Below are 24,272 nucleotides of genomic sequence, written 5' to 3'. Positions count from 1 at the left end.
GCACCTGAAAGAAAGCAGCCAGTCAGGACAAGCATGAGGAAGAACCCTGGCTTGACTTGTTTCAGGGCAAATCGATGTCGTTCATGACGTCACCTCTCACATAATCAAAGGGATGATTATGTTTCTCCATTAATGTGGTTAGAAAATTTACATTCGTGCCAGAAGCCATGTTCTACTACTTACCGATCAATAGAAACGTGCTATAGTAGAAGGTTGCAATTTGTGAATAGGTCTGCTAGGTTTTGACCTGGCGTAGGCTTTGGTTAAATATTATTAATTAAACTATAAAATACTATAGAGAAAAGTACAATGATTAAACTTAAGACAGGATGTTTGTAAACTGCCACACCATGAAAATCAAAGTTTAACACACATATACATGTAGAATAGGTAAATAAAATAAAACAATCACATTCATCAAAAATACATCTCCATACTTACCACATTCTGAAGTAATGAGATTGTGCTTAACAGGATTCATCACTGAGACACAAACAGAGGAGCAGAGCAGGCAGTCAGTCAGAGGTACAATTTGATTTGATTTAATACAAGGCTCACTTAGATCTCTTGTCCCAAAAGTTCTATTATAGTTCAAACGTGTGTAATTAGGTCAGTAAGCAAAAAGCACTATGTAGTCAAGATTTTTTCTTTCACCAAAGTAAAATAGCACTGTCTCTGCCTCCCACCCTCTCCACTCCCTCTCACTGTCTTTGACTCACCTGGGGCAGAAGAGTAGGTGGGCTTCTGGGCTCCTGTGGGGAGAAACACAGAGTCAGAACAGGACCAGTGTTACACACAGAGACTAGTGTGTATAGTGACCAGAACACTACAGTGTGTATAGAGACCAGTCCAGACACTAAGGCAGTAGGTGGTCAGTACTAACACAGCCTCTCTCTCTCTCTCTCTCTCAAATTCAAATTCAATGTGCTTTTATTGGCATGACCAAAAAGAAGTATTGCCAAAGCAATGGTGACAAACAACAGTTTTGAACATATACATGTACATTTGCATACATAAATACACGATATGTATGTTAAACAATTAACTGATTCATTTCAATTAATAAAATTAAACCATAGCTCAGAGAGACATAAAATTGATATTGATAGTAATATTTGGGTGTAGCATAGGTGTCACTGCCTGTGTCCAGGGGTGTCCCCTGTGTGAGTGGACTGACAAAACCAGTCCGTCCCTCTGATGGGAGGAGCAGCGACTGTGGGTTTGGTTTGAGTTTCGTTTTAAAAACAGAGACAGAGAACAACACTACGAGCGATACAGCCTGACGTGGAGAGGACTTTTGTGTCTATTTTATTGAATTGTTTTTATTTGAAAAATGTAAAATACTACAAACAAAACAGTATTTACATGATTGAAGACAGCATAATAAATACACGTTTCTATTTAGAGATATTAGGAAGAGCTAAACGTGTAGACAACATTATATTCAGACAAACACGTCCCCATAAGAATATGTTTCCATGCACAACAATAATACTAATTAGCAAATATGTATTATTATTATTATCGTCATCATTTGTGTTAGTATATATGTATTTTAAACGGCACAGGGTGACTCCCTTAACTTATTACTCTTACTACAGATTTGTAACTGCAAACAATACTTTTTGCCGTATTATTTATAATTTACTTATCAGACGTCCTTAACCAGGGCAAGTTACAGATTAAACAAAATACACATTTCACGATTAATCATCCAGCTACAATATAGCAGGTTTAATTGAACTAAAGTGTGCGCGTCTCCGTCATGGCGTTTATGGATGCATTTATTAAACCAGTCCTTAATGTTTTAGAGGGAAACCCAGATCTGCTGTATTTATTATGTATTCATTCATTTAACTTGTAAATGGGCACACGTTAATCGTGTTCGCCTTCACACTGACTGTCTCTGCAGATTGTCCTGCACACCATTGACAAAACACAGCCTGAAACACCGGCCAGCTGTTCATACAATATTAATAAAATCGGCTGCTACGATCCGATTGTTATCCTTCAGTTTATTTTAACTAGTCAGGCACTGCCCCGGTCCTGTGAAATCCAAGTGTTTAATGCACTCGGATATTAACTGTATCAGTCATTGTTTCTGTACGTGGATTTCACTCCATGCTACTAATAAAACTGTAATTTCTTCTTGATCGCACACGGCACTTGAGATTATATCTTCCGACACAATGTCTCTGATCTCTGTACAAGTCAAACACACACCTCCAATTCTGATAGTGAATCATGTCCTCAGTGGGGAGGGACGCTTATGGACACGTCCAGCACCAGCAAGTTAACCGTCCACAAAACACGAACATGTCCGGACGCGTCCCGACGCTTAGCCAGTGGGAACATCTGTTTAAGCATCCGGGGACGTACGCGTCCGGTCGCGTCTGCCAGTGGAAACGAGGCATAAGATGGAGCTAGAATTTAATTGCTCGTTCTCTCTCGCTCTCTCTCTCGCTCTCTCTCTCGCTCTCTCTCACCTGGTTGTTTCATCTTGCGGACGATCACCAGAGCCACCACAGCGATCACAGCCAGGGCGATGAGGGCCACAGCCACTGCAGCGATCAGCACTGCACTGGGACCGGGGCTGGGGGTCTCTGCAACACAGAGAGAGAGAGAGAGAGAGAGAGAGAGAGAGAGAGAGAGAGAGGGAGGGAGGGAGGGAGGGAGAGGGAGAGAGAGCACACTGGTCACTGGAGACTCTGACAGGCACATGGCTGACTGAAGTAAGGTCAGTGCTGGACTCACAAAGTTCACAGCTCCTGTCATCAAACAGGGTCTTACCTCAACCCCCTCCTAAGCGACAGTAATTCCAGTGCCACTGTTCTCTACTCAGGCTGTCTGGATTCTTACCCACGTTCCTGTTCTTCGGCTCCATAATCTCCCTGTCTCTGCACCAGTCTCTCTCAGTGCTTTCCCAGTAGTTTTTTCATAACCTAATCCTCTCCTTCTACTTTCCCTCTCCGCCTGCAAATTCCCCTTGTGTATTCCATCTTTCTCACCCCAATACTTGATGATGACCTCCTCTCCCAGGTGATCCACATGACAGGAGTAGGTGTGTCCCTCCAGGTCCTCAGGTGAGACCCTCAGGCTCTTCCTGACCTGGTATGTCCCGTCCCCATTGGGCAGCAGCTCCCCGCTCTCCACCCCCTCATGCAGCTCCTGTCCGTCTCTCTTCCAGGACAGCACCACGTCTCTGGGGAAGAAGCCCGTGGCCAGGCAGGACACGGGGGAGCCGGGGTCCCTCTGGAGCAGAGACACCTGGGGGGCGACTGGAGAGAGAGGGAGAGAGAGAGGAAGCCCTTAGAAGCTTTGCCCAGACAACCCAACTGTGATAGGTGGTGAAAAGAGGAGATATAAATCTAATTTTACAACTCCAGTTTGAAGGATATCAGCCAAGATTTGGCAGACTGTACCTGTCCTCTCCAGAGAGCTCCTGCCAGAGGCGATGTACTTCTTCAGGGACTCTACGCAGGTCTGAGTCAGGTAGTTCCTCACACCCTCATTCAAGGCTGTGTCCTGATCCCACTTCAGTTTGGTCAGGAACGCTTGCTGCACCGGGGCCACCCAGATCTGAGACTCCAAATCCAATGAGAGGAAGTCCCTGCCGTCATACCCGTACAGATCAAACCCCCTTGAGGTGCCGTCCTCCTCATCCCACTCACAGCCGTACATTTCCTGGACAGTGTGCACACCTAGAAAATCAGGAACACTTTCAAAGAAGAGATACCAAGCAATAGCGCTGATCCCATGTAGTGACCATACAGAAACCGTGCGTGTGCATCTGCAGCAGGTATGTGCCAGCTGCGACCCCTCTGTCTATAAAGGTGTGCACTGCACAAGCTGAGATGTATGCATGTTTGTCTTAACTCACCTCCGGACTGGTTGAAGCGCAGCATCGCAGTTCCTATGTTGGCTTTGAAGGCCTGCTGAACACCAACAGCAGTCTGAGTCTCTATGTCCCAGTACTGAGGCCCCTCGCTCCACTCCATCCAGTCAGTCCTTGGAACTGCGCTCTGTGTTTGCTGTCATAGTAGACAAACTGCTGCCCGTCCACCTGGCCCACGATGGAGAACTCTGGGACCTCACTGACACCAGAGACCCCAGTGTGGAAGTAGTGCAGAGAGTGAATGACTGCAAGTGAAATAACAGTACGGTGAAACAACGATACAGGCACTGCATTTCTTCAGTGTTACATTTTAAATATATGTAATGAAAGATAGTTGCTGAACAATATGCAGTTGGCCAAGAGAAGCACAACTTTATCGGAGTTAATTACTGAAATAAAAGATGACTCCCTGTCTCTCATACACTAATAGTAAGCATTGACACCGTCTCTATGGAACGGAGTTATTTGCTTTTCTATGATGCAGTTATTATTAAAGTGCAATGTTCAAATATTGCAATATACAAAACTAAATATTGCATGTTGTTTTACATCTAGTGTACATCACACAACCCCCTTTTTATAAGTCTTTGATTTGTACACTGCAGGTTTAAATTATTAAAAACGTATTTTGTTACAGAACATGTCGGGCAGATGTCTTAGGAGAACAGCAGGCAGCACTAAACTGGTCATTGTTCACAGCCTGAAGATGTGACGTCACATCATCCCTAGAGGCTCCAGGGTTCACAGTGTGGAGAATAATGTTATTTTTGTTTGCGGACAGTAATAGTTCTAAAAAGATCTAAATATATGTAATAATAGTTCATAAAATACATGTCTATTTCCTGGTCAAAGTCCCTTGTGAGAGAGAGCACAGCGCCGCCAGTACACAGCCAGAGACATGACTGCGTCATCAGCAGAGTCCATTGTTACAAGAACTGCGCGTCAATCAAGAACACAAGATCAACAACAACAGCAGCAGCAAACATCAGCTGCCTCGGCCAATCGCAGTGCAGAGCCGGTGCAGCCCCAGCCTCCGGGTGGAACAGCCTGCGCAGATCAGAAGCGAAAGCGAAAGTGTCACTTTGTTTCCGTGTCCAGGGTCTGAGGGTCGGGCTCCACCTGTGTGTGGGGACTGCGCCTGTTCATACTATGATGAACGTGATTATGAACATGAAGAGGATTATGAACATGAACATGAACATGAACATGAAGATGATTATGAAGATGATTATGAACATGAAGATGATTATTAACATGAAGATGAAGATGATTATGGAGATGATTATGAAGACGAACATGAAGATGATTATGAGCTCTGGATAGGACAATACGCGCACTGGTCCCGCCCACCAGCTCTGATTGACAGAGTTCAATGTTTGGTCACATCGAAAAAAAATACAAGAGACGCTACGAAATGTAGAAGCGCATTGAGACAAACGGGCAATAAATATATACATGTTGAAACTAATGAATGTATAAATACATGTTTAAATAAATAAACAACTAAATCGATAAATAAATAAATAAATAGGCCTAAATGTCCATGTATTTATTTTAAATTGCAGTTTTGATAGTCCTCCATAACTCAATTAAATTAAATATATTTGTAAAAATATGTATACCTAAAAACATCATCGTGTCGTGCGCCTTAACCACTAGATATAGCCTACCTATATCTGTATATGTAGGTGTTCTATAGCTCCACAATACATTGTATAAAGCCTGAAACACCTCCCTTTATCTATAGATACTGTGTGAATGAGTAGATGTGTCTCTGTACATTTTCCCAAATAAAAACATACAAAATACAATATGGAAACTATTAAGTTTTAACACGTCTGTGCGACATCGCTGTGCGTCTGACTGCCGACCACTTTCTATGGCAACATTTTAAAAGCGCACAGTCTGCATCTTCATCACTGGCGTTTTGTGTGTTATAATTATGTTTTTTTAGGTTTATATATTTTTTTTTTTTAACAAATATTTAGTTTCATGGAGTTACACAATTTCAGAGTGTGGAGGACTATCCATACTGAAATTTAAGGACTGTTTCATAATCATGTATTTTAAAATGGTTTGCATAATGCATTGCATTAACTATAAAAACAATTAAGTCAATGTAATTGCAACTGAAGCGTTTAACAAAGTTGCACTTTACTTATTACTAAAGCATGTACAGTGCATCCGGAAAGTTATGTTACAGCCTTATTCCAAAATAAATTCATTATTGTCCTCAAAATTCTACAAACAATACCCCATAATGACAACGTGAAAGAAGTTTGAAATTTATTTAAAAAAAAAAAAAAAAAAAAAAAAAGCACATGTACATAAGTATTCACAGCCTTTGCTCAATACTTTGTTGAAGCACCTTTGGCACCAATTACAGCCTCAAGTCTTTTTGAGTATGATGCTGCAAGCTTGGCACACCTATTCTTCTTTGCAGGACCTCTCAAGCACCATCAGGTTGGATGGGGAGCGTCGGCGCACAGCCATTTTCAGAACTCTCCAGAGATGTTCAATCGGGTTCAAGTCTGGGCTCTGGCTGGCCACTCAAGGACATTCACAGAGTTGTTATCTTGGCTGTGTGCTTAGGTCTATCTCTCCAACTCCAGGCGGGCTGTCATGGAGCCTTTTACTGAGGAGTGGCTTCCGTCTGGCCACACTACCATACAGGCCTGATTGGTGGAGTGCTGCAGAGATGGTTGTTCTTCTGGAAGGTTCTCCTCTCTCCACAGAGAAATGCTGGAGCTCTGTAAGAGTGACCATCGGGTTCTTGGTCACCTCCCGGACTAAGGCCCTTCTCCCCCGATCGCTCAGTTTGGCCAGGCGGCCAGCTCTAGGAAGAGTCCTGGTGGTTCCAAACTTCTTCCATTTACGGATGATGGAGTCCACTGTGCTTATTGGGACCTTCAATGCTGCAGAATTTTTTCTGTACCCTTCCCCAGATCTGTGCCTCAATACAATCCTGTCTCAGCAGTCTACAGACAATTCCTTGGACTTCATGGCTTGGTTTGTGCTCTGTGGGACCTTATATAGACAGGTGTGTGCCTTTCCAAATCATGTCCAATCAACTGAATTTACCACAGGTGGACAAGGATAATCAGTGGAAACAGGATGCACCTGAGCTCAATTTTGAGTGTCCTTGCAAAGGCTGTGAATACTTATGTACATGTGTTTTTTATTTTTATAAATTTGCAAAGATTTCAAACAAACTTCTTTCACGTTGTCATTATGGGGTATTGTTTGTAGACCGGTCCTGGAGGACCCCCTGTCCTACTGGTTTTTAGTCCAACCAAGATCTTAATTGATTAATTGATTCCTTAATGGAACTAATAATGCAATATAAGACTCAATTATATAATGAAGAACAAAAACCAAAAGGGCAGGGGGTCCTCCAGGACCGCTTTGGGAATCCATAACCATGACGCCACTGATAACAAATATTATTCATGGTGATACCATCTGCAGCCTATGATACACACACCCTTTTTGGAAGAGGGAACCTGCTTTACCGCAGCCTTGAAACTCTTGAAGCCATGAAGACCTGGTTATCTTGTCAGTACCTGTGCTGGTACCAGGCAGAATAGACAGCTCAGTCCTGGATTATGCTGTCATGTTTCCTATACAATGCTGTTTAGACTAACACAGTGATCTTGTCTGTGGAGATTTCCAAAGTCACTCTCCCCCATATGCTTGGATAAAGAACCAGCCAACACAAGACTGCATCCTGACCCATTTTAAGAGACTTCAAAAACCATGTTTAATAAAGTTACAAAGAATACAAAACATTTAAATAAAGTAGGGAACACTTTGGTTTATTTTAGTTATTTTAGTCACAAATACATAAAGAATAATGAAATGGAAAATCCATCTAAATCATGGGTTCCCAAAGTGCGGCCCAGAGGCCAAATGCAGCCCTCGAGGATGTTTGGCGCGGCCCGCTAAAGCCCGCCATCAACAACAAGGTGACAAAAGTAGCAGCTACTATGACAGTGATGAAAATGATCATCTTCATTCCTAGGATTTCAAGCCCTGAAACACAGCACATAAAACAGCCACTTCAGCGCTCTTCTCTGTGGGAATCCGTCAATCTGTGGAACACATTCTCTCTCTCACCCCCTTCTCAGTTTTATTCACACCTGTTCATTGGGCGCACACAATAAGAAGCCATCAGCCCAGCCATCCTACCCAAAGGTGACTCTCTCCCTCTCTCTCTTACCCTGGAGCTGATTGGGTGTAATTGGGATTCTCTCCCTTTGATTAACACCACATACACAACACCTTGAAGGTGCAAAATATGTTTTTATTGTGAAACAAATGTTTATTAAACATAAAAACGAATGTGTTAGTTGCATAAGTATTCACCGCCCGCACCCCCGAGTCATACTTGGTAGAAACAACTTTGGACCAAGCCTAAATATTAAGAAGTTCACACGCTGGGAGAAAACTAAAATAAACACGTTTCAGTTATTGAAATACAATCATTAATGGAGTCAAGAAACTGAAGTCAAATCTTCAGCTCACCTTTCCTCTCTAGGAACTGCCTCCCATGTTCAATGTATGTGTTCAGCCAAACAAAGCAGTACTGCTGCAGATAGATCATCACGTCCTGAGTGTAGTCTGAGTCTGATTTCCACTGCAGCATTTTGAGGGCCCTGTGGTTGTCAGCGGTCCAGGTCCGGGTGCTGGTGTTCAGGGTGAGATAGTCCAGCCTGTCACAGCCCAGCCGTTATCGTAGTGCGTACAGCCACACATATGCTGCACAGTCTGAACACCTGGAATTAAAATACACACACAGGCCGTGTACAAAATACAGGGCCGTGCACGCACACACACGCACACGCGCAGACTCCATACAGGCAGAATCAAACCTGGGTCACAGGCAGCCACTGCACCGCCTATAAATCAGTTTAGAATTGTATCAATCCGTTTTTGCTTCTCTCATAATTGAGTGTTTTTTCGTGTTGTTCATCTAACAGATGCAGTGCTAGAAATATGCTGGTATTCACAGCTCTCAGCAGGGATGAAACTCTACACTTCATTTTGATATTATTTTAACTAGAACTGATGCTGTATATCATCATATATTGTATTTTGTACTTACTATACTGTACTTTGTTGCATTGTATTTTACACCTACAGCACTATTTGATAAAAGTGTATTTTTGTGACAACTGTAAGGCTAAGGGTCTCTGCTATGAAAAATAATCCCTATGCTGTAGTCTGAGTGCTGATCAAAGAAAAGCCTCTATTGGTGGTCTTACCTTTGGCATTTTGCTGGAAGGTCTGAAGGGTGTCGGCTACTCTCTGTGAAGTGATCTGCCAGTATTCTGACCCATGGGTCCCTTTCACCCAGTCCTGTCGCGGGGCCACTTCATTCACTGCATCGAAGTAGCTGATATGGTCATTATCCAGCACCCCAACTATGAAGATCCTGGCTGTTCCCGGCACGCTCTGGGTCCCAGTGCAGACAGAGTGTGCGATTCTGTAACACGGAGAGACGGAGATGCCAGTCAGGGATTAACACTGTTCTCGTTTCTTTTCCTGTCTTAGTCTGGATCCCTTTACAACAAACAATTAGGTCACTCTATGTCACCCTGATTCTCTCACAAATTAAATAACTAGGTTCCAGCAAGCACAAGTTACTACAAACCACACTGCTACAACTGTAATGTACCCCTTCAGGGTCGCAGCCCTGGTCCTGAGAGACACAGTCCAGTCCAGCAGGGTCTCTGCCCTGGTCCCGAAAGACACAGTCCAGTCCAGCGGGTCTCAGCCCTGGTCCCAAGAGACACAGTCCAGTCCAGTATTTTTTATTAAATTCCAGGTCTTAGCTGAGAGTTATGTTAGTCAATACACATGTAGACTAAAGACAGTGTTAAAGACTACAGACCCTCGATAAGATGGAGGAATGTGTGTATCACTCTGTATTGTTGGTTTGAAGTTACAGAATCGAATGGACCCGTAAAGAATATTTTATCCACAACAATATACCAGTAGTTTTGGAAATTAAACTTTAAAGCAGAGACCTTTCCAACAAGCCTCGCCAACACTTAAGATTACGACATCTGACTTTGCATCAACTCATATGAATAAAAACCTAGCACCATCTGTCCATTACAATATTTCCTTCCCATGCAATCCCTTTGAATTAACACAATATGCATAGCGTTTTCTACTTTGAAGGACAGTTTCAGAGAAGTTTAAGACACCATGTTCCTTTACACACATTTATTTATGTATTTATTTATGTATGTATGTATGTATGTATGTATGTATGTATGTATGTATGTATTTATTTATTTATTTATTTATGCAATTAACCCAGATAAAACAAACGTTAATTACACAGCTAACACAAGGCATTACCACATCCTGCTTTTCCCCATTAAAGCTCAGCCCTTCTCCCGGTCCGTTGTGAGGATTACTGTTACGCACATTTGCTCCACCAATGGGAGCGGTGGGATTCTCCAGATCTGCGCATATCTGCGGACATCTGCGCCACAGGAACGCCAGAACCTCTACCGAGTCCCTCAGCCAATCAGTTGACTCGGAAAGCTTCTTGTGCGAATGACGAAAAGAAAAGCGAAAGTCACCGGTTCCTTGTACAATGTATTCAGGTCATGATTACACATGAAGGTGAAAATGTGTGGCTGCATGGGTTTGTCGCAGGTCTAAGGCAGAAGATGCTGCTGGTCTTGTTGCTGTGTGGAGTTCAGTCCGCTGTGTCAGGTAGGTTTTCACATCACACAGGCCTTGGACCAGGCATGACACAATTATTATTATGATTAACATTAACATTAATACGAGGGTTACTGTACCATTTTAATAATAGTACCAATATTATTGCCACAGGCAGTGCTATTGATGTTGATCGTGCACCATGCATGGAAAATAAGACCAGTTACGTACGCTTTAAATATGCTTACGCTTTGTTTAGTGAAATAACATAAGAACATAAGATATATACTAAAACTGTACCAAACTGTACGGTGTCCCAACATTTGTGTATGATTAAATACAATTACAGATTTGGAATATGAGAGATTTTACTAAAAGCTTAGACATTTGTGAAACTGGTTTAATTTATTTTTTAAACAAAAGAGAGAAAGTCTTGCCTTTTGTCTTATAGGGGGGACGAATATTTGTTTAATATTGATTTATCGATGGCCTGTTATTTCCCCTCAGCCACCCACTCCCTGCGCTACTTCTACACGGCTATCTCTGGTGTCAGTGGGCTCCCAGAGTTCTCCATCGTGGGGCAGGTGGATGGGCAGCCGTTTGTCTACTATGACAGCAACACGCAGAGGATGGTGCCCAAGACCAGCTGGATGGAGCGGAGCGACAGGCCTCAGTACTGGGAGAACCAGATTGGTGCTGCTCATAATGCTCATCTGATCTTGCAGGAGGGTTTGGTGATGGTGATGCAACATTTCAACCACAGTGCAGGTCACTACAAAATGTTTTCACTCCTAGACACCCTTGTTCTTATTTCCCTCATTTTGTGCTCATTTTATTACTGTTCTTGACGTCTGGGCCTTTGAGGCTTTTTAATAATACAATCGAATCCCTCCAAGTTTTAACCGGTCTGTGTGCAACTCTGCTGTGTTTCCCCCAGGTGTCCACACTCTGCAGTGGATGTACGGCTGTGACTGGGATGAGAAGAACAACCGCACAGACGGCTTCGAGCAGTGGGGCTATGATGGGCGCTACTTCATTTCCTTCGACTTGAGGAGCCAGAGCTGGATCGCCCCTGTGCCGCAGGCCTTCCTGATTAAACTGAAGTGGCAGGCAAACAAAGCCCAGAATGAGTACAAGCAGAAGTACTACACCCAGGACTGCATCAAGTCCCTGTGGACATATGTGGACTATGGGAGAAACTTGCTGGAGACCAAAGGTAGAGCCAGTATTGATACTACTGTTCAGGTGCAGGTCATACAATCCAGAGAAATAATATATTATGTATACAAGGGCTATTTACAAGTAACTATGTAGATTGCTGTTCTGATGTCATATTTCACACTATTAATGAATGTTATGTTCAGTTTTTATATTTATAATGTTTTTGCTGTAGTCCAGAGGTTCCTGCTCCTGGAGGAGCCCCTACTCTGTGGGTTTTTGTTCCAACCGAGCTCTGTTACTTAATTGGACCCTTATTGGATGAATAATTTGCTTACATTTGACTTTTAAAATTGTGTAACGAATTAAAAGTTGGTTCCTTAATAAGATAATAAGTTCTTTATAAAAGTTTAGACTTCACTTTAAACCTCTACTGTTTAAAATAATGAAAATGTTCTGATTAAGGAAGTTAATTGTTCAATTAAGGGTTCAATTAAGTAATTGAGAGCTTAGTTGGAACAAAAACCAGCAGGGTTGAGAACCACTGGTGTATTCTGAACAATAACAATTTTATCATATGTTACTCCTATATTTTGTAACACAGATCTCCACATAACTGACCCGTGTCCCCAGCCTAGAATTTGACTTTCAAAATGATCATTTAGGTATATAAATATAATTTTATATTATTCTCAGTGTCGTTTTTTTTCTGTCTTTCTGCTGTGAACATGGGTGATAAATATCGAAGACAATAGGTTTGGTTATTGTATAAGGATTTTTAAGTTAAAGATGTACTTCAAGTACAGCGCTTCAACTGGAAACTCCCAGAATGCCCAGTATGCACACAAACACCCTGGAGGATGCCCGGGGTATCAAATCCGGGGTAAACATTATTATTATTTTTATTTTTATTTCTTGGCAGACGCCCTTATCCAGGGCGACTTACAACATAAGTGCAAAAATACAGAGAAAAGGCATCAATCATTACAAATTCAACTTCAAATTCAAACATCTCACCAACTATGTAGCACACGTAGGTTCAGTCCAGCCCAGTAACTCTCACAGTGGCAACAAGATCATGAACTGAACCACTGGTCCATGTGGAGTAAGACTTATTTAAAAACATACTTACAGCTGAGGAGTTAAGGTCTATTCACACCCGATGTGACAAGAAGCGTTTTTTTAACAGCGACATGCATAGCCTTTCACACTGGCACTGACATTGTTAAATAATGTCTTCCAAGGAAGTTGAAGTAATGTTAATGTTGGCTATATGTAATCATGTAATTCAGAATATCATATAGGCAGCGTATAATAAGCTATATGGGCATATAAAGTAATAGCCTATTTGGTTATATAAACATTTTTTTACTGCAAAACATTTGAATAATATGAAGGAAATAAAAAAATATTTTAAAGTATTTTAAATTTGTAAATTAAAAAAGTATTCCTCCAGTGTGTCCGGTTCCCAGGTCAGTACATGAATATATGATGGTTACTAACAAGTTACTGTAGAGTAGTGTAGTAAGTACAATGTATCTGCTGGTTCTAGAGCATGCAGAGAAGCTACCATATTATTTGTTAACGAAATTTTAAACTATCGTAAACATGTATTATTATTATTAACTTACCTTTCAGATTTCTGTCAATTGGAGACTCCTACACCACTATTTCTTTAGCTACTGGGTTGACAGTCTGACACATTGTGGAAGAAACACGGGAAGTGCTGTAAACATGCCATAGTTTTCCTTGTATTGTTCTGTGTCTGTTGTTGTGAGCAGCACAAAGCTTTTCACAAAATCGCAGACTTGGAAACACTTTCTTCAGTGTCGCGTTGCTGCATCACAACCAGTATGAAAGCTCTGTAAATTAGTTCTGTTTTATTTGTCGTGGTGAGGTTTGTCGCATGCAGTGTGAATAGACCTTAACACAAAGGAATTAATAATAGTGCATATTACTTGCTCAGTCGAGTTGGCAATAGTTTGTCTGTTTACTCATTGTTTAGCAGTTAATTCTAGTGTGTTTGAGTTAATATGCGTCACTTGTTTTTGATGTGTCCCTTAGCCAGACTGAACAGCAGCTCTGTGATGTGTAACAGCCACCCCCCTGTCTGTCCGTCTGTTATTCTCCAGTCCCCCCAGAGGTGTATGTTATACAAAAGAGTGCTGGACCTCATACAACTGAGCTGTCCTGCCTGGCCACGGGCTTCTCCTCCCAAGACGTGGTGCTGTCCTGGCAGAGAGATGGACAGGAGCTGCATGAGGGGGTGGAGAGCGGGGAGCTGCTGTCCAACGGGAACGGGACGTACCAGGTCAGGAAGAGTGTGAGGGTCTCGCCTGAGGACCTGGAGGGACACACCTACACGTGCCATGTGGACCACCTGGGAGAGGAGATCGTCAAGGAGTGGTGTAAGAGAGAGGGTTTGAGGGAGAGAGAGAGAGAGAGAGAGAGAGGGAGGAAGGGATCTACAAAGAAACTATGAATGTCAGTTAGAATGAATATAGCTATAGAAGGAGGAAGAAGGACTGTACTGGTGAGAGGATGTTGCAAGACAACAAAAGTATTCCTGAAAATGTAACCTAGTTTGACTTGTGTTTGCAGCTCCTGAACCCATGTTTAAAATCCTAATTGGTGTAACAGTAGTAATGTTGTCTATCGTGGTAATGGCATTGATCATCATGAAGAGAAAATTGCAACCAGGTGAGCAGAGATTTATATTTTAAAACCTGAAACGTATATTATTTTATTTTCTTGTTCATAACCCCCTCACACATGAAAGCGCTACTTATGCATGAAAGCAACTGGTGTAATCTACCTTTTTTGCAGTCTGCCTAGTTAACTCAAACACTCAAAAACAGCTTAGAGGATTAGAATTTCACGTTCTGCAAGATATTTTTAGGATTCTTGAGGGGTCTTGTAGTTAAAATGAAACATGCTGTATTTATTTCATTTATTCTGAAAAGCAGTCCAATATCAAAAATTGTATAATACTTTTTAAAATATAATGCAGAGAAATACATCCTTTGGAAGTCAGTGACAGTGTGAGCCAGTGGGAGGAGTCAGTATCTGTGGCAATGGGAGGGGTCACTGTCAATGGGAGGAGTCCGTTGTAGTGGGAGGGGTCAGTATCAGTGTTTTAGGATAGGGATTGGAAGTCTGTGGACCTCAGGGATTACAGTGATGGTAACAATGATATGCCCACAGTGAAGCATTTTCATACTTATTTCTGTACTCTCGCGTGTTCATTCCAGATCCAGATACAAAAATTAAATTCATATGAAGATCACAGATCCCTGTGTTGGAGACACAGCATCCACAGAAGAGTTTTATCTGACTGTTAACTGTTAACCTGAACTGCTGAGAGAAAACAATGTAATTGAGTCCAGCTCTGCATTCTCGTAGGCGGATGTTTGTACACCAGGGATGGGAGTGAACCATGCCAGCCTGTCACTGACCTCTAAGCAGGAGCGGAGGACTTGGTTGCATGTTACCAGGGCCATGTGTCATACTGGTTGTAAATAATGGGGTAAAAGGATAAGTGAAGGGATGCTGATCTGTTATGATACAGAGAAAAGGTTGCAATGGACTAATTGTTTTAAATTTATCATTTTGCTGTTATTGTTTTATTAGTAAGTACTTTCGATTGGCCAAGGACTTTAAACTGGAATGTGGTTTGTTTATCTGGTATCAAATATCAGAAGAAATAATAATTGCTGAATAAAGTCCTATTATCTAGTGACCCCAACACATACAACCCACAGCGGTTAAGTCCTCTGAAAACAAGGCCGGGTTGATACTCAAGTTACCACAATACTTTACTAATACGAGCTCAGATTAAAGGTGAGGTTGATCTGCATGAATTATCTGTTTTATACAGATATAGGTTTAATAAAAATGTAAATAGACAACATGTATTTGCAAATATAGGACAGAGAGGAGCAGGGTGGATATTATTAAAAGAGAGTGAAAGATCTATCTAATACTCGAGTTGTGACTCGAGGCACAAAGCATGTAAAATAAAAGTAACGCTTCCCGTTCCTACACTATAGATCCCACTCGGTTCAACTCGGTTTTATGTAATTGTGATTTACCTAATCCTTGACAAGTACACGAAATACTCTACCTGTGTGTTAACTGAGAGTCAGTTTTGCAGACAGGACGGGTGCAAAGCTTTCAGGTTTTTGGTGGAGAAGTTCTGATTGCTTTGTGGGTTTCCACTTCAGTTCTGTCCAGTCTTCCTGGAATTCTACTCCTAGGGTTCTTCACTCCCAATTGTGCCACTCCAAATTGCTAGTTTTAATTTTCTGTTTTTATACCCTTTAGACAAGGAGATTCTGATCTCTTTCCTTCCAAGCTTCTGATTGGTCAGGTTTGGGGTAATAAAATTGAGATCTGAATGGAAGCAGTCTTTGCCATTCCTCTCCCTTGATTCCTACAGGATGTGTGTTGGGGGTGTTGATGGCTTTGAGGAATGTGAAAATGGTTCAAATGTTACCTAGAGTTTCTAACTCTCTATATTGTCATGTTTTAGTTCTATCAATTACATTTTCAAGTCCCTCAAAGCATGATCTTATAGCTGATACCAATGCTCTTTCAGAACAAACATGGCTTATTCATGTTTTTTTGGTTCTGAGGTAGAATTACTTCAGTGTCATTAACTTATTTTTAAGTTTCCTTTTATTGTTTGTTATCAAGCTGGGGAAGAAGCTGGGTAACACTTCTGTTAGCAGCATGTAGTTTGTATTTGGGAATGTTGCCCTGGTCTATGGAATATGTAAAGTGCCTTGAATATCTTTGTTTCACAAAATACATCTTCAATGTGAATGTGCTGCTGGTGTCTGTGGACACGGTTATGGCAGCCCATATATCAGTGGGGGGGCTTCAGCATGGATGTGTTATCTGTCGTGCTTTGGTGAGTACAGATCTGTTGTAAAACACAGAACTTCAAAGCTGTCTCCTTCAGTCCTTTAACACAAGCCTACACTTCTCAGTTAGGAAGGTATATGAATCTGTGTATATATTTGACAAGATATGGGTGTATAATTTACATGACAATACTCTGGCTGAAGACACTGTCCCAAGAGTCCATGTACACATGTATATATTATTACATGTTAATATGGTCCTTTTTTTTCATTCCACCTCAGGATTTGAGGTATATACTATATATTGTCTATATTTTCTAATCTCTACATGTGTAGTGTTATTCTCTGGATACACAAAGAGAAAGTATGTGTGTATTAACTTATTACACAGATTGTGTAGAGAAGGAGAGAGTAAGTTCATTCTGTGTGTTATTTGGTATTTATGTCCTGTATTTTTATAGTATTGAAAAGGAGGTACAATTAAAAAATTAACAAAAATCTGTACTGTTTTGATCTCTTTTACTTTTAAGCAATACCACAAGGCCAGGTCACCCAGGTTACTATGTGTGTCGGTCTGTATTCCAATAGCACTGAGCTGCCACTCCGTTTGGACTCGTTTGTCATAATTGCTGTCAACCTGAAATTAAGACATGAAGTCAGTCATGTTGCCCTCATGTGATCGTGTAAAAAGTAAAAGTAAGGATGTTGAGGAGTTCAGCAGAATTGGAGGAAGTTGTGCCTTTCTGCTTTTCTTAAAAAAAACAAATGACTGGAATGATGTTTATAAAAGGCCCTCAAACTTTTCTCCTGCTTGTGTGATAGGACCTTTATTAAAACTAATTCCACATTAGGTACACATTGAAGTCAAAGTTGACCCATTTGGAGTGCACTTCCCAAAACATATTTTGGAGAAAGGTGTTTACATGACACTTACCTAACTGTGTGTAAATGCCAGCCTTGAGAAATAGCTGCTGTTTTATATTAAATACTATGTGTATATATAAATATATAATGTTTGACTGTTTTACTAGTGCAAAATGACAGCATATACAGTGATGGAAAAAAGTATTTGATCCCCTGCTGATTTTGCCCACTGACAAAGAAATGATCAGTCTATAATTTTAATGGTAGGTGTATTTTAACAGTGAGAGACAGAATAACAACAAAAAAATCCAGAAAAACGCATTTCAAAAAAGTTAGAAATTGATTTGCATGTTAATGAGTGAAATAAGTATTTGATCCCCTATCAGTCAGCAAGATTTCTGGCTCCCAGGTGTTATTCGCAAATGGAAGAAACACAAAATAACTGTCAGTCTCCCTCAGTCTGGGGCTCCATGCAAGATCTCACCTCGTGGAGTTTCAATGATCATGAGAACGGTGAGGAATCAGCCCAGAACTACACGGGAGGATCTTGTTAATGATCTCAAGGCAGCTGGGACCATAGTCACCAAGAAAACAATTGGTAACACACTATGCCGTGAAGGACTGAAATCCTGCAGTGCCCGCAAGGTCCCCCTGCTCAAGAAAGCACATATACAGGCCCATCTGAAGTTTGTCAATGAACATCTGAATGATTCAGAGGAGAACTGGGTGAAAGTGTTGTGGACAGATGAGACCAAAATAGAGCTCTTTGGCATCAACTCAACTCGCCGTGTTTGGAGGAGGAGGAATGGCCCCAAGAACACCATCCCCACCGTCAAACATGGAGGTGGAAACATTATGCTTTGGGGGTGTTTTTCTGCTAAGGGGACAGGACAACTGCACCGCATCAAAGGGATGATGGACGGGGCCATGTACCGTCAAATCTTGGGTGAGAACCTCCTTCCCTCAGCCAGGGCATTGAAAATGGGTCGTGGATGGGTATTCCAGCATGACAATGACCCAAAACACACAGCCAAGGCAACAAAGGAGTGGCTCAAGAAGAAGCACATTAAGGTCCTGGAGTGGCCTAGCCAGTCTCCAGACCTTAATCCCATAGAAAATCTGTGGAGGGAGCTGAAGGTTCGAGTTGCCAAACGTCAGCCTCGAAACCTTAATGACTTGGAGAGGATCTGTAGAGAGGAGTGGGACAAAATCCCTCCTGAGATGCGTGCAAACCTGGTGGCCAACTACAAGAAACGTCTGACCTCTGTGATTGCCAACAAGGGTTTTGCCACCAAATACTAAGTCCAAGGGGTCAAATACTTATTTCCCTCATTAACATGCAAATCAATTTATAACTTTTTTGAAATGCGTTTTTTTCTGGATTTTTTTGTTGTTATTCTGTCTCTCACTGTTAAAATACACCTACCATTAAAATTATAGACGGATCATTTCTTTGTCAGTAGGCAAACGTAAAAAATCAGCAGAGGATCAAATACTTTTTTCCCTCACTGTAACATTTTATTTGTGTTATTTAAATGATGCCAGTAAGACATTATTAAATGTTAAATGTTTTTTGGTACAGGGAAATGTAACAAGTTATTGAGAGATTAACCCAAGTACAGCCTAACATCATTTGCTGATGATGTTTAATTTTATGTGGCATAAATGAATGTGCTAATTTTTATTTTAATCCACGGTGCTTTTTAGAGAACTATATGATAACTATATGATTGTTCTCTGACAGAAAATGTTGATAAAGGGCAATCTTTGTCCGCTAAAATACCCAGTATTTCTATATGCAAACTCAGTTATTTTTGATGTGCTTCTGTAAGTGTTAATCATACAAAGTGAAGAATCCCCTTTTTAATTGCTCTCAGAATAAATCAGACTGTAGAGTAAATTGAATCAAACAGAGTCTTTATTCAAGCCGCTTGGAGAAAAGTAATACACGCAGGTCTCTGTCCTTACTTCCCTAAAATCATAGAGCTTACATGATGTTAAATACATACTGCAATATCCTGGACAGGGTGATTTTGAACCAATAAGGGGGAGACAACTCCCTATCTTATGAGATCCTCACTATCTTCCTGATTAAGCTTAAACACAATGTTTTCTATTTTATGCCCAAATATAAAGACATATGTGACCATTTCTTTATTTATATTCCACACGTATCTAACGCATGTCTAGATGGGCAAAGGGGGGTCGTGTGCCCACTTCCCCATCTTCTTTTTTTTTACTAGAACATGCATTCTGTACTAAATTTGTATTGTGTGTCTTCAGAGAGATGCATCTGTTACAAATCAGTAGAAGCTGGTCTCATTATGTGCTCTTTGGTAACCTCATGTACGGGTGAGGAATTTGGGGCCTCTTCACAAAGCATAATTTCCAAAATCTTATCAATATCTTGAATGATACAATAATTAGACTTTCAGAAATTAAGTGGTTGAAGCACACAGGCCCCAATTATAATCTTCATAATTATGGCAAACCTACACATTATTTTACATGGTAAAAAAATATAACAACAACAAAAAACAGACTCTACGTGTACTTTTAAAATAAATGCATGTAGGCTTGTTTTGTTCAGAACAACCTGACGATTAATCCAGTATATAGAGAAATGGAGAAGTTCAGATCCAGTGATGTAAAATGGTTGTGTATTAGTTCACTGTAAACAGTTTTCCATCTTGACATGTTGAGCTCTCTACGGGTGTGTGTTGTTCTTTTTTTGATCAGTTGTCAATTGTCAATATTTTCTGAGATTTTGTATTCCTACTCAGACCAAGTACCCCCTCATTTCAGAATGCAGAGGGTGGGCATAAATGCAGGAGGGGTATAAAAACCAAATTGTTCACATTGTTAGAAAGCTGAGAGTCTCAGCTTTCATGGGTTACCAAACACTTGGCAAACAACACAACAGTGAGGAGTCCACATGGGATTAAACAGAAGCACACGGATTTGGTGCCTTTTAAGGGACCAGAGGGGTTTTTCAGCTTAAGGGGTTACATTTTGTTAAATAAAATGATTCTGTGATTTATTTTTTATCTCCAATTGTTTATTTATTCTATGCTTTAATTTCAGAGAACATTGAGACATTAAACTGCATACATTTCAATAAAAACTGGAAAAATTGAGGTGTTCTACACAGTTAGTCTGCATGGTAACTCCTCACTTTTAAAAGTTATAGACCATACGCACATTCCAAGTCTTGTATGGTGCTGCGTAAAACATAAACATAATAGTTATAAATTAGTCCCGGCACACTTAGTCAAAAAACTAATTTATTTAGGCTTCAAGTCAATGGTTCAATCTTATAAATAATAATAATATAAATAAATAATATACTATAGCCTCTGACAGACTTTTGCATGGTGATTTTGACAAAGCCTTAATATGAGCGGTCTGTTAAAACCAACCTTCAGACAAAATGAGCAAATTCCAATATGTCAAAGGACCAATAAGGTCAATTTGGATGATTGATAAAGCTGTCTTGGTGTAAATCCCTAAGATCTCACTCTTTCCCTCCCTGCCTCTCTCTCTCTCTGAGTGAAGTGATGGTCTACAGTCAGTCAGTGCGTCTGCATTAACCCAGCTCCCTCTCCCCTGCTCGCTCTCACCTGTCTTGGTGACCTTGAAGAAGCCGATGTCCTGTTTGACCAGAGACTGGAACAGCATGAGCCGCACCCTCTTATTGAGCCGGGACACTGTGTACATGAACAGCCCCTCCCACAGGCCTGCCGCCAGGGAGCTGACACACAAACACACACGCACAAACACACACACACACATAAACACACACGCAGACAGAGAGACGGACAGACACACAAACACACACGCACAAACACACACACACGCATAAACACACACACAGACAGAGAGACGGACAAACACACACACACGCATAAACACACACACAGACAGAGAGACGGACAGACACACACACACGCACACACACACACACACAGACAGAGAGACGGACAGACACACACACACACAAACACACGCAGACAGAGAGACGGACAGACACACAAACACACGCACAAACACACACACACACAGACAGAGAGACGGACAGACACACACACACACATAAACACATACGCAGATAGAGAGATGGACAGACACACACACACACACATAAACACACACACAGACAGAGAGACGGACACACACACACACACACACACACACACATAAACACACACAGACAGAGAGACGGACAGACACACACACACACACACACACACACACACACAGAGACGGACAGACACACACACACACACACACACACACACAGAGACGGACAGACACACACACACACACACACACACACACACACACACAGACAGAGAGATGAACAGACACACACACACACACATAAACACACACGCAGACAGAGAGATGGACAGACACACACACACACACATAAACACACACACAGAGATGGACAGACACACACACACGCACACACACACACACACACAGAGAGACGGACAGACACACACACACACACAAACACACGCAGACAGAGAGACGGACAGACACACAAACACACGCACAAACACACACACACACACACACACATAAACACATACGCAGATAGAGAGATGGACAGACACACACAAACACACATAAACACACACACAGACAGAGAGACGGACACACACACACACACACACACACATAAACACACACACAGACAGAGAGACGGACACACACACACACACACACACACACACACACACACACAGAGACGGACAGACACACATACACACACACATAAACACACACGCAGACAGAGAGATGGACAGACACACACACACACATAAACACACACACAGACAGAGAGACGGACAGACACACACACACACACAGATGGACAGACACACACACACACACACACACACACACACACAGACATAGAGGGGCAGGTTTCACTGCTACTGTACACAAGTTGACAGAGATTGAGAGACGGGTACAATTTGAGGCATAAGGAAGGCAACTAGCGAGAGGTGTGATTATGACCATTCAGAGTGCAGTATGTTGTCAGGGCTGGTGTGTGCTCACAGGTGTATGTGTGCCAGAGTGAGTGAAGGTGTTTATACTAGTGTGTTTTTGCCAAGATGTGCAGTAGATGTGTGCTAGTAAGTGTCTGAGCCAGTGTGTGTATGCCAGTGTATCTCTGCCACTGCACACTCCCTCCTGCACACAGAGAAGAGCCCCACGAACAGGATGATACAGTGTCACAGAGAGGGACAGACACAATGTCAGAGTGAGGGACAGACTGTCACAGGGAGGGACTGACACAGTCACAAAGAGCGATTGACGAGGGACTTAAGAATTAACAGTGACACAGTGACAGTTGCTGGTAGGAGAGGCTGCGGATGCGTATACAGAGGAGGCCTGGACGGCAACTTTGAACAAGACTTTGGATTTTAATATTTATTTATTTATTTTTGTGGTGGATCATTTTCTTTGAACTGAGAAGGAAAATTGTGCGGTTACACATGGAGTGTTAAAAGAGAACTAGTCCATGAGTTACTGTGTAAAATAGAAGAAGATAATAAAGGAAATAAAACCAGATTATTTTCCCTAGTAGGATTCTGGCCCGAACAGTCCATCAGTTCTAGAGATAATGGTGTGCGAGTGAACACAGGACTGCTGCTTTCTTTCGCTTTTATAAACGAGACTGCTTAAAAAAACGTGCACATATTTGCATCTTGAAGTATTGAAGCTTTATTGAAAAGCATGTTTTCACCATGTATTGATTTATCTTTGCTATTTTCTGGTACTGAACTACCACCATACATATAAGTTATCTGTTTAAAATTGACATTAGGTTCAACTGTGAAAAAGAAACAAATGTTGTTGTTTTTTCTCAACTTTCTCTAATAAGAAGGGTTAAAGACTGAGACTAAAAGAAAGGAATACTGTGTGGGTTGTACTAAACAACAGAACATTGTTTAAACTGTTCATTCCTGTTACAGTAATCTTTGACTGAGTACATGTGATTAACAACTAAAGGTTGTTGTTTGAGTGTTGAGATTGTGGCTTTTTATTAAGGGGTAAAAGCTGAGAGCAGTTGGGTATAATAATAATAATAATAATAATAATAATAATAATAATAATAATAATAACGTGGTAAAGTCGGGTAGCTGTCACTGGCAGACGGGAACTAAATTTGGACTTTAAGCAGAATTTCTGGAATTCTGCAGCTTTTGCTCTGAAAGAACAATATTCATGTTTCTGGACAAGGCAGCACTAAGCAGGTCAAGTTTTACTTGAAAGTAAAGAGTATTTGTGAACTATAACTAACGCCGCGGCTGCGCTGTGTTGCGCCGTGTCCGCCATGCCGTCTCTCCTTCACAGTGTCTGGATTGTCCTGCACACATTGACACACAGCCTGAACCCCGGCCCGCTGTCATACATATTAATACATTATTATCCTTCAGTTTATTGTAACCGGTCTGTCAAATCAGTGTTTAATGCACTGATATGAACTGTATCAGTCATTGTCTCTGTCCGTGGATTAAACTGTAATGTCTCCGTGATCGCAGCGGCTCTTGAGATGATAAATATATCGACACAATGTGTCTGCTGTCCTGTGTCTCAGTCCAGCTGCTCTTCTGACGGGGACTCGTGTCCTCAGGGGGACAGACGCGTCACGTCCAGCAGCAGCAAGTTAACCGGCCACTAAACACGGTCCAATGGAGACTCATAAACGAAACAAAATAATTCGAAAGCAGAGAAACTGGCGCGAAAGCAAAGACCGCAGCATCGCAAGCAAAGGCAGGAGCTGCGGCGAG

General features: G+C 41.5%; 1 protein-coding gene and 1 pseudogene across 1 annotated transcript; one reads left to right on the top strand and one right to left on the bottom strand.

The window, feature by feature from the left end:
* Window positions 1–61: 61 nt before the first annotated feature.
* LOC136772058 (class I histocompatibility antigen, F10 alpha chain-like) lies at window positions 62–9,963 on the bottom strand (annotated as a pseudogene).
* A 552-nt stretch (window positions 9,964–10,515) lies between these two features.
* Window positions 10,516–14,343, top strand: LOC136771377 (major histocompatibility complex class I-related gene protein). Its single transcript, XM_066723653.1, has 4 exons — window positions 10,516–10,627; window positions 11,084–11,344; window positions 11,514–11,792; window positions 13,867–14,343. The coding sequence occupies exons 1-4, from the start codon at window positions 10,519–10,521 to the stop codon at window positions 14,214–14,216; spliced, it is 999 nt and encodes a 332-aa protein (XP_066579750.1). The 5' UTR covers window positions 10,516–10,518; the 3' UTR covers window positions 14,217–14,343.
* The last annotated feature ends 9,929 nt before the right edge of the window (window positions 14,344–24,272 follow it).

Source organism: Amia ocellicauda, chromosome 15 (assembly GCF_036373705.1).
Source record: "Amia ocellicauda isolate fAmiCal2 chromosome 15, fAmiCal2.hap1, whole genome shotgun sequence".
Taxonomy (NCBI): domain Eukaryota; kingdom Metazoa; phylum Chordata; class Actinopteri; order Amiiformes; family Amiidae; genus Amia; species Amia ocellicauda.
The sequence above is the reverse complement of the archived record's forward strand: the minus strand, read 5'-3'. Positions and strand labels throughout refer to the sequence as shown.

Bases quoted from the DNA above. Each gene is read 5' to 3' on its own strand.
- LOC136771377 (XM_066723653.1), top strand. From the start codon at position 10,519: ATGATTACACATGAAGGTGAAAATGTGTGGCTGCATGGGTTTGTCGCA. The intron at 10,628-11,083 runs GTAGGTTTTCAC...ATTTCCCCTCAG, and splicing joins AGTTCAGTCCGCTGTGTCAG to CCACCCACTCCCTGCGCTAC. The intron at 11,345-11,513 runs GTCACTACAAAA...TGTTTCCCCCAG, and splicing joins ACATTTCAACCACAGTGCAG to GTGTCCACACTCTGCAGTGG.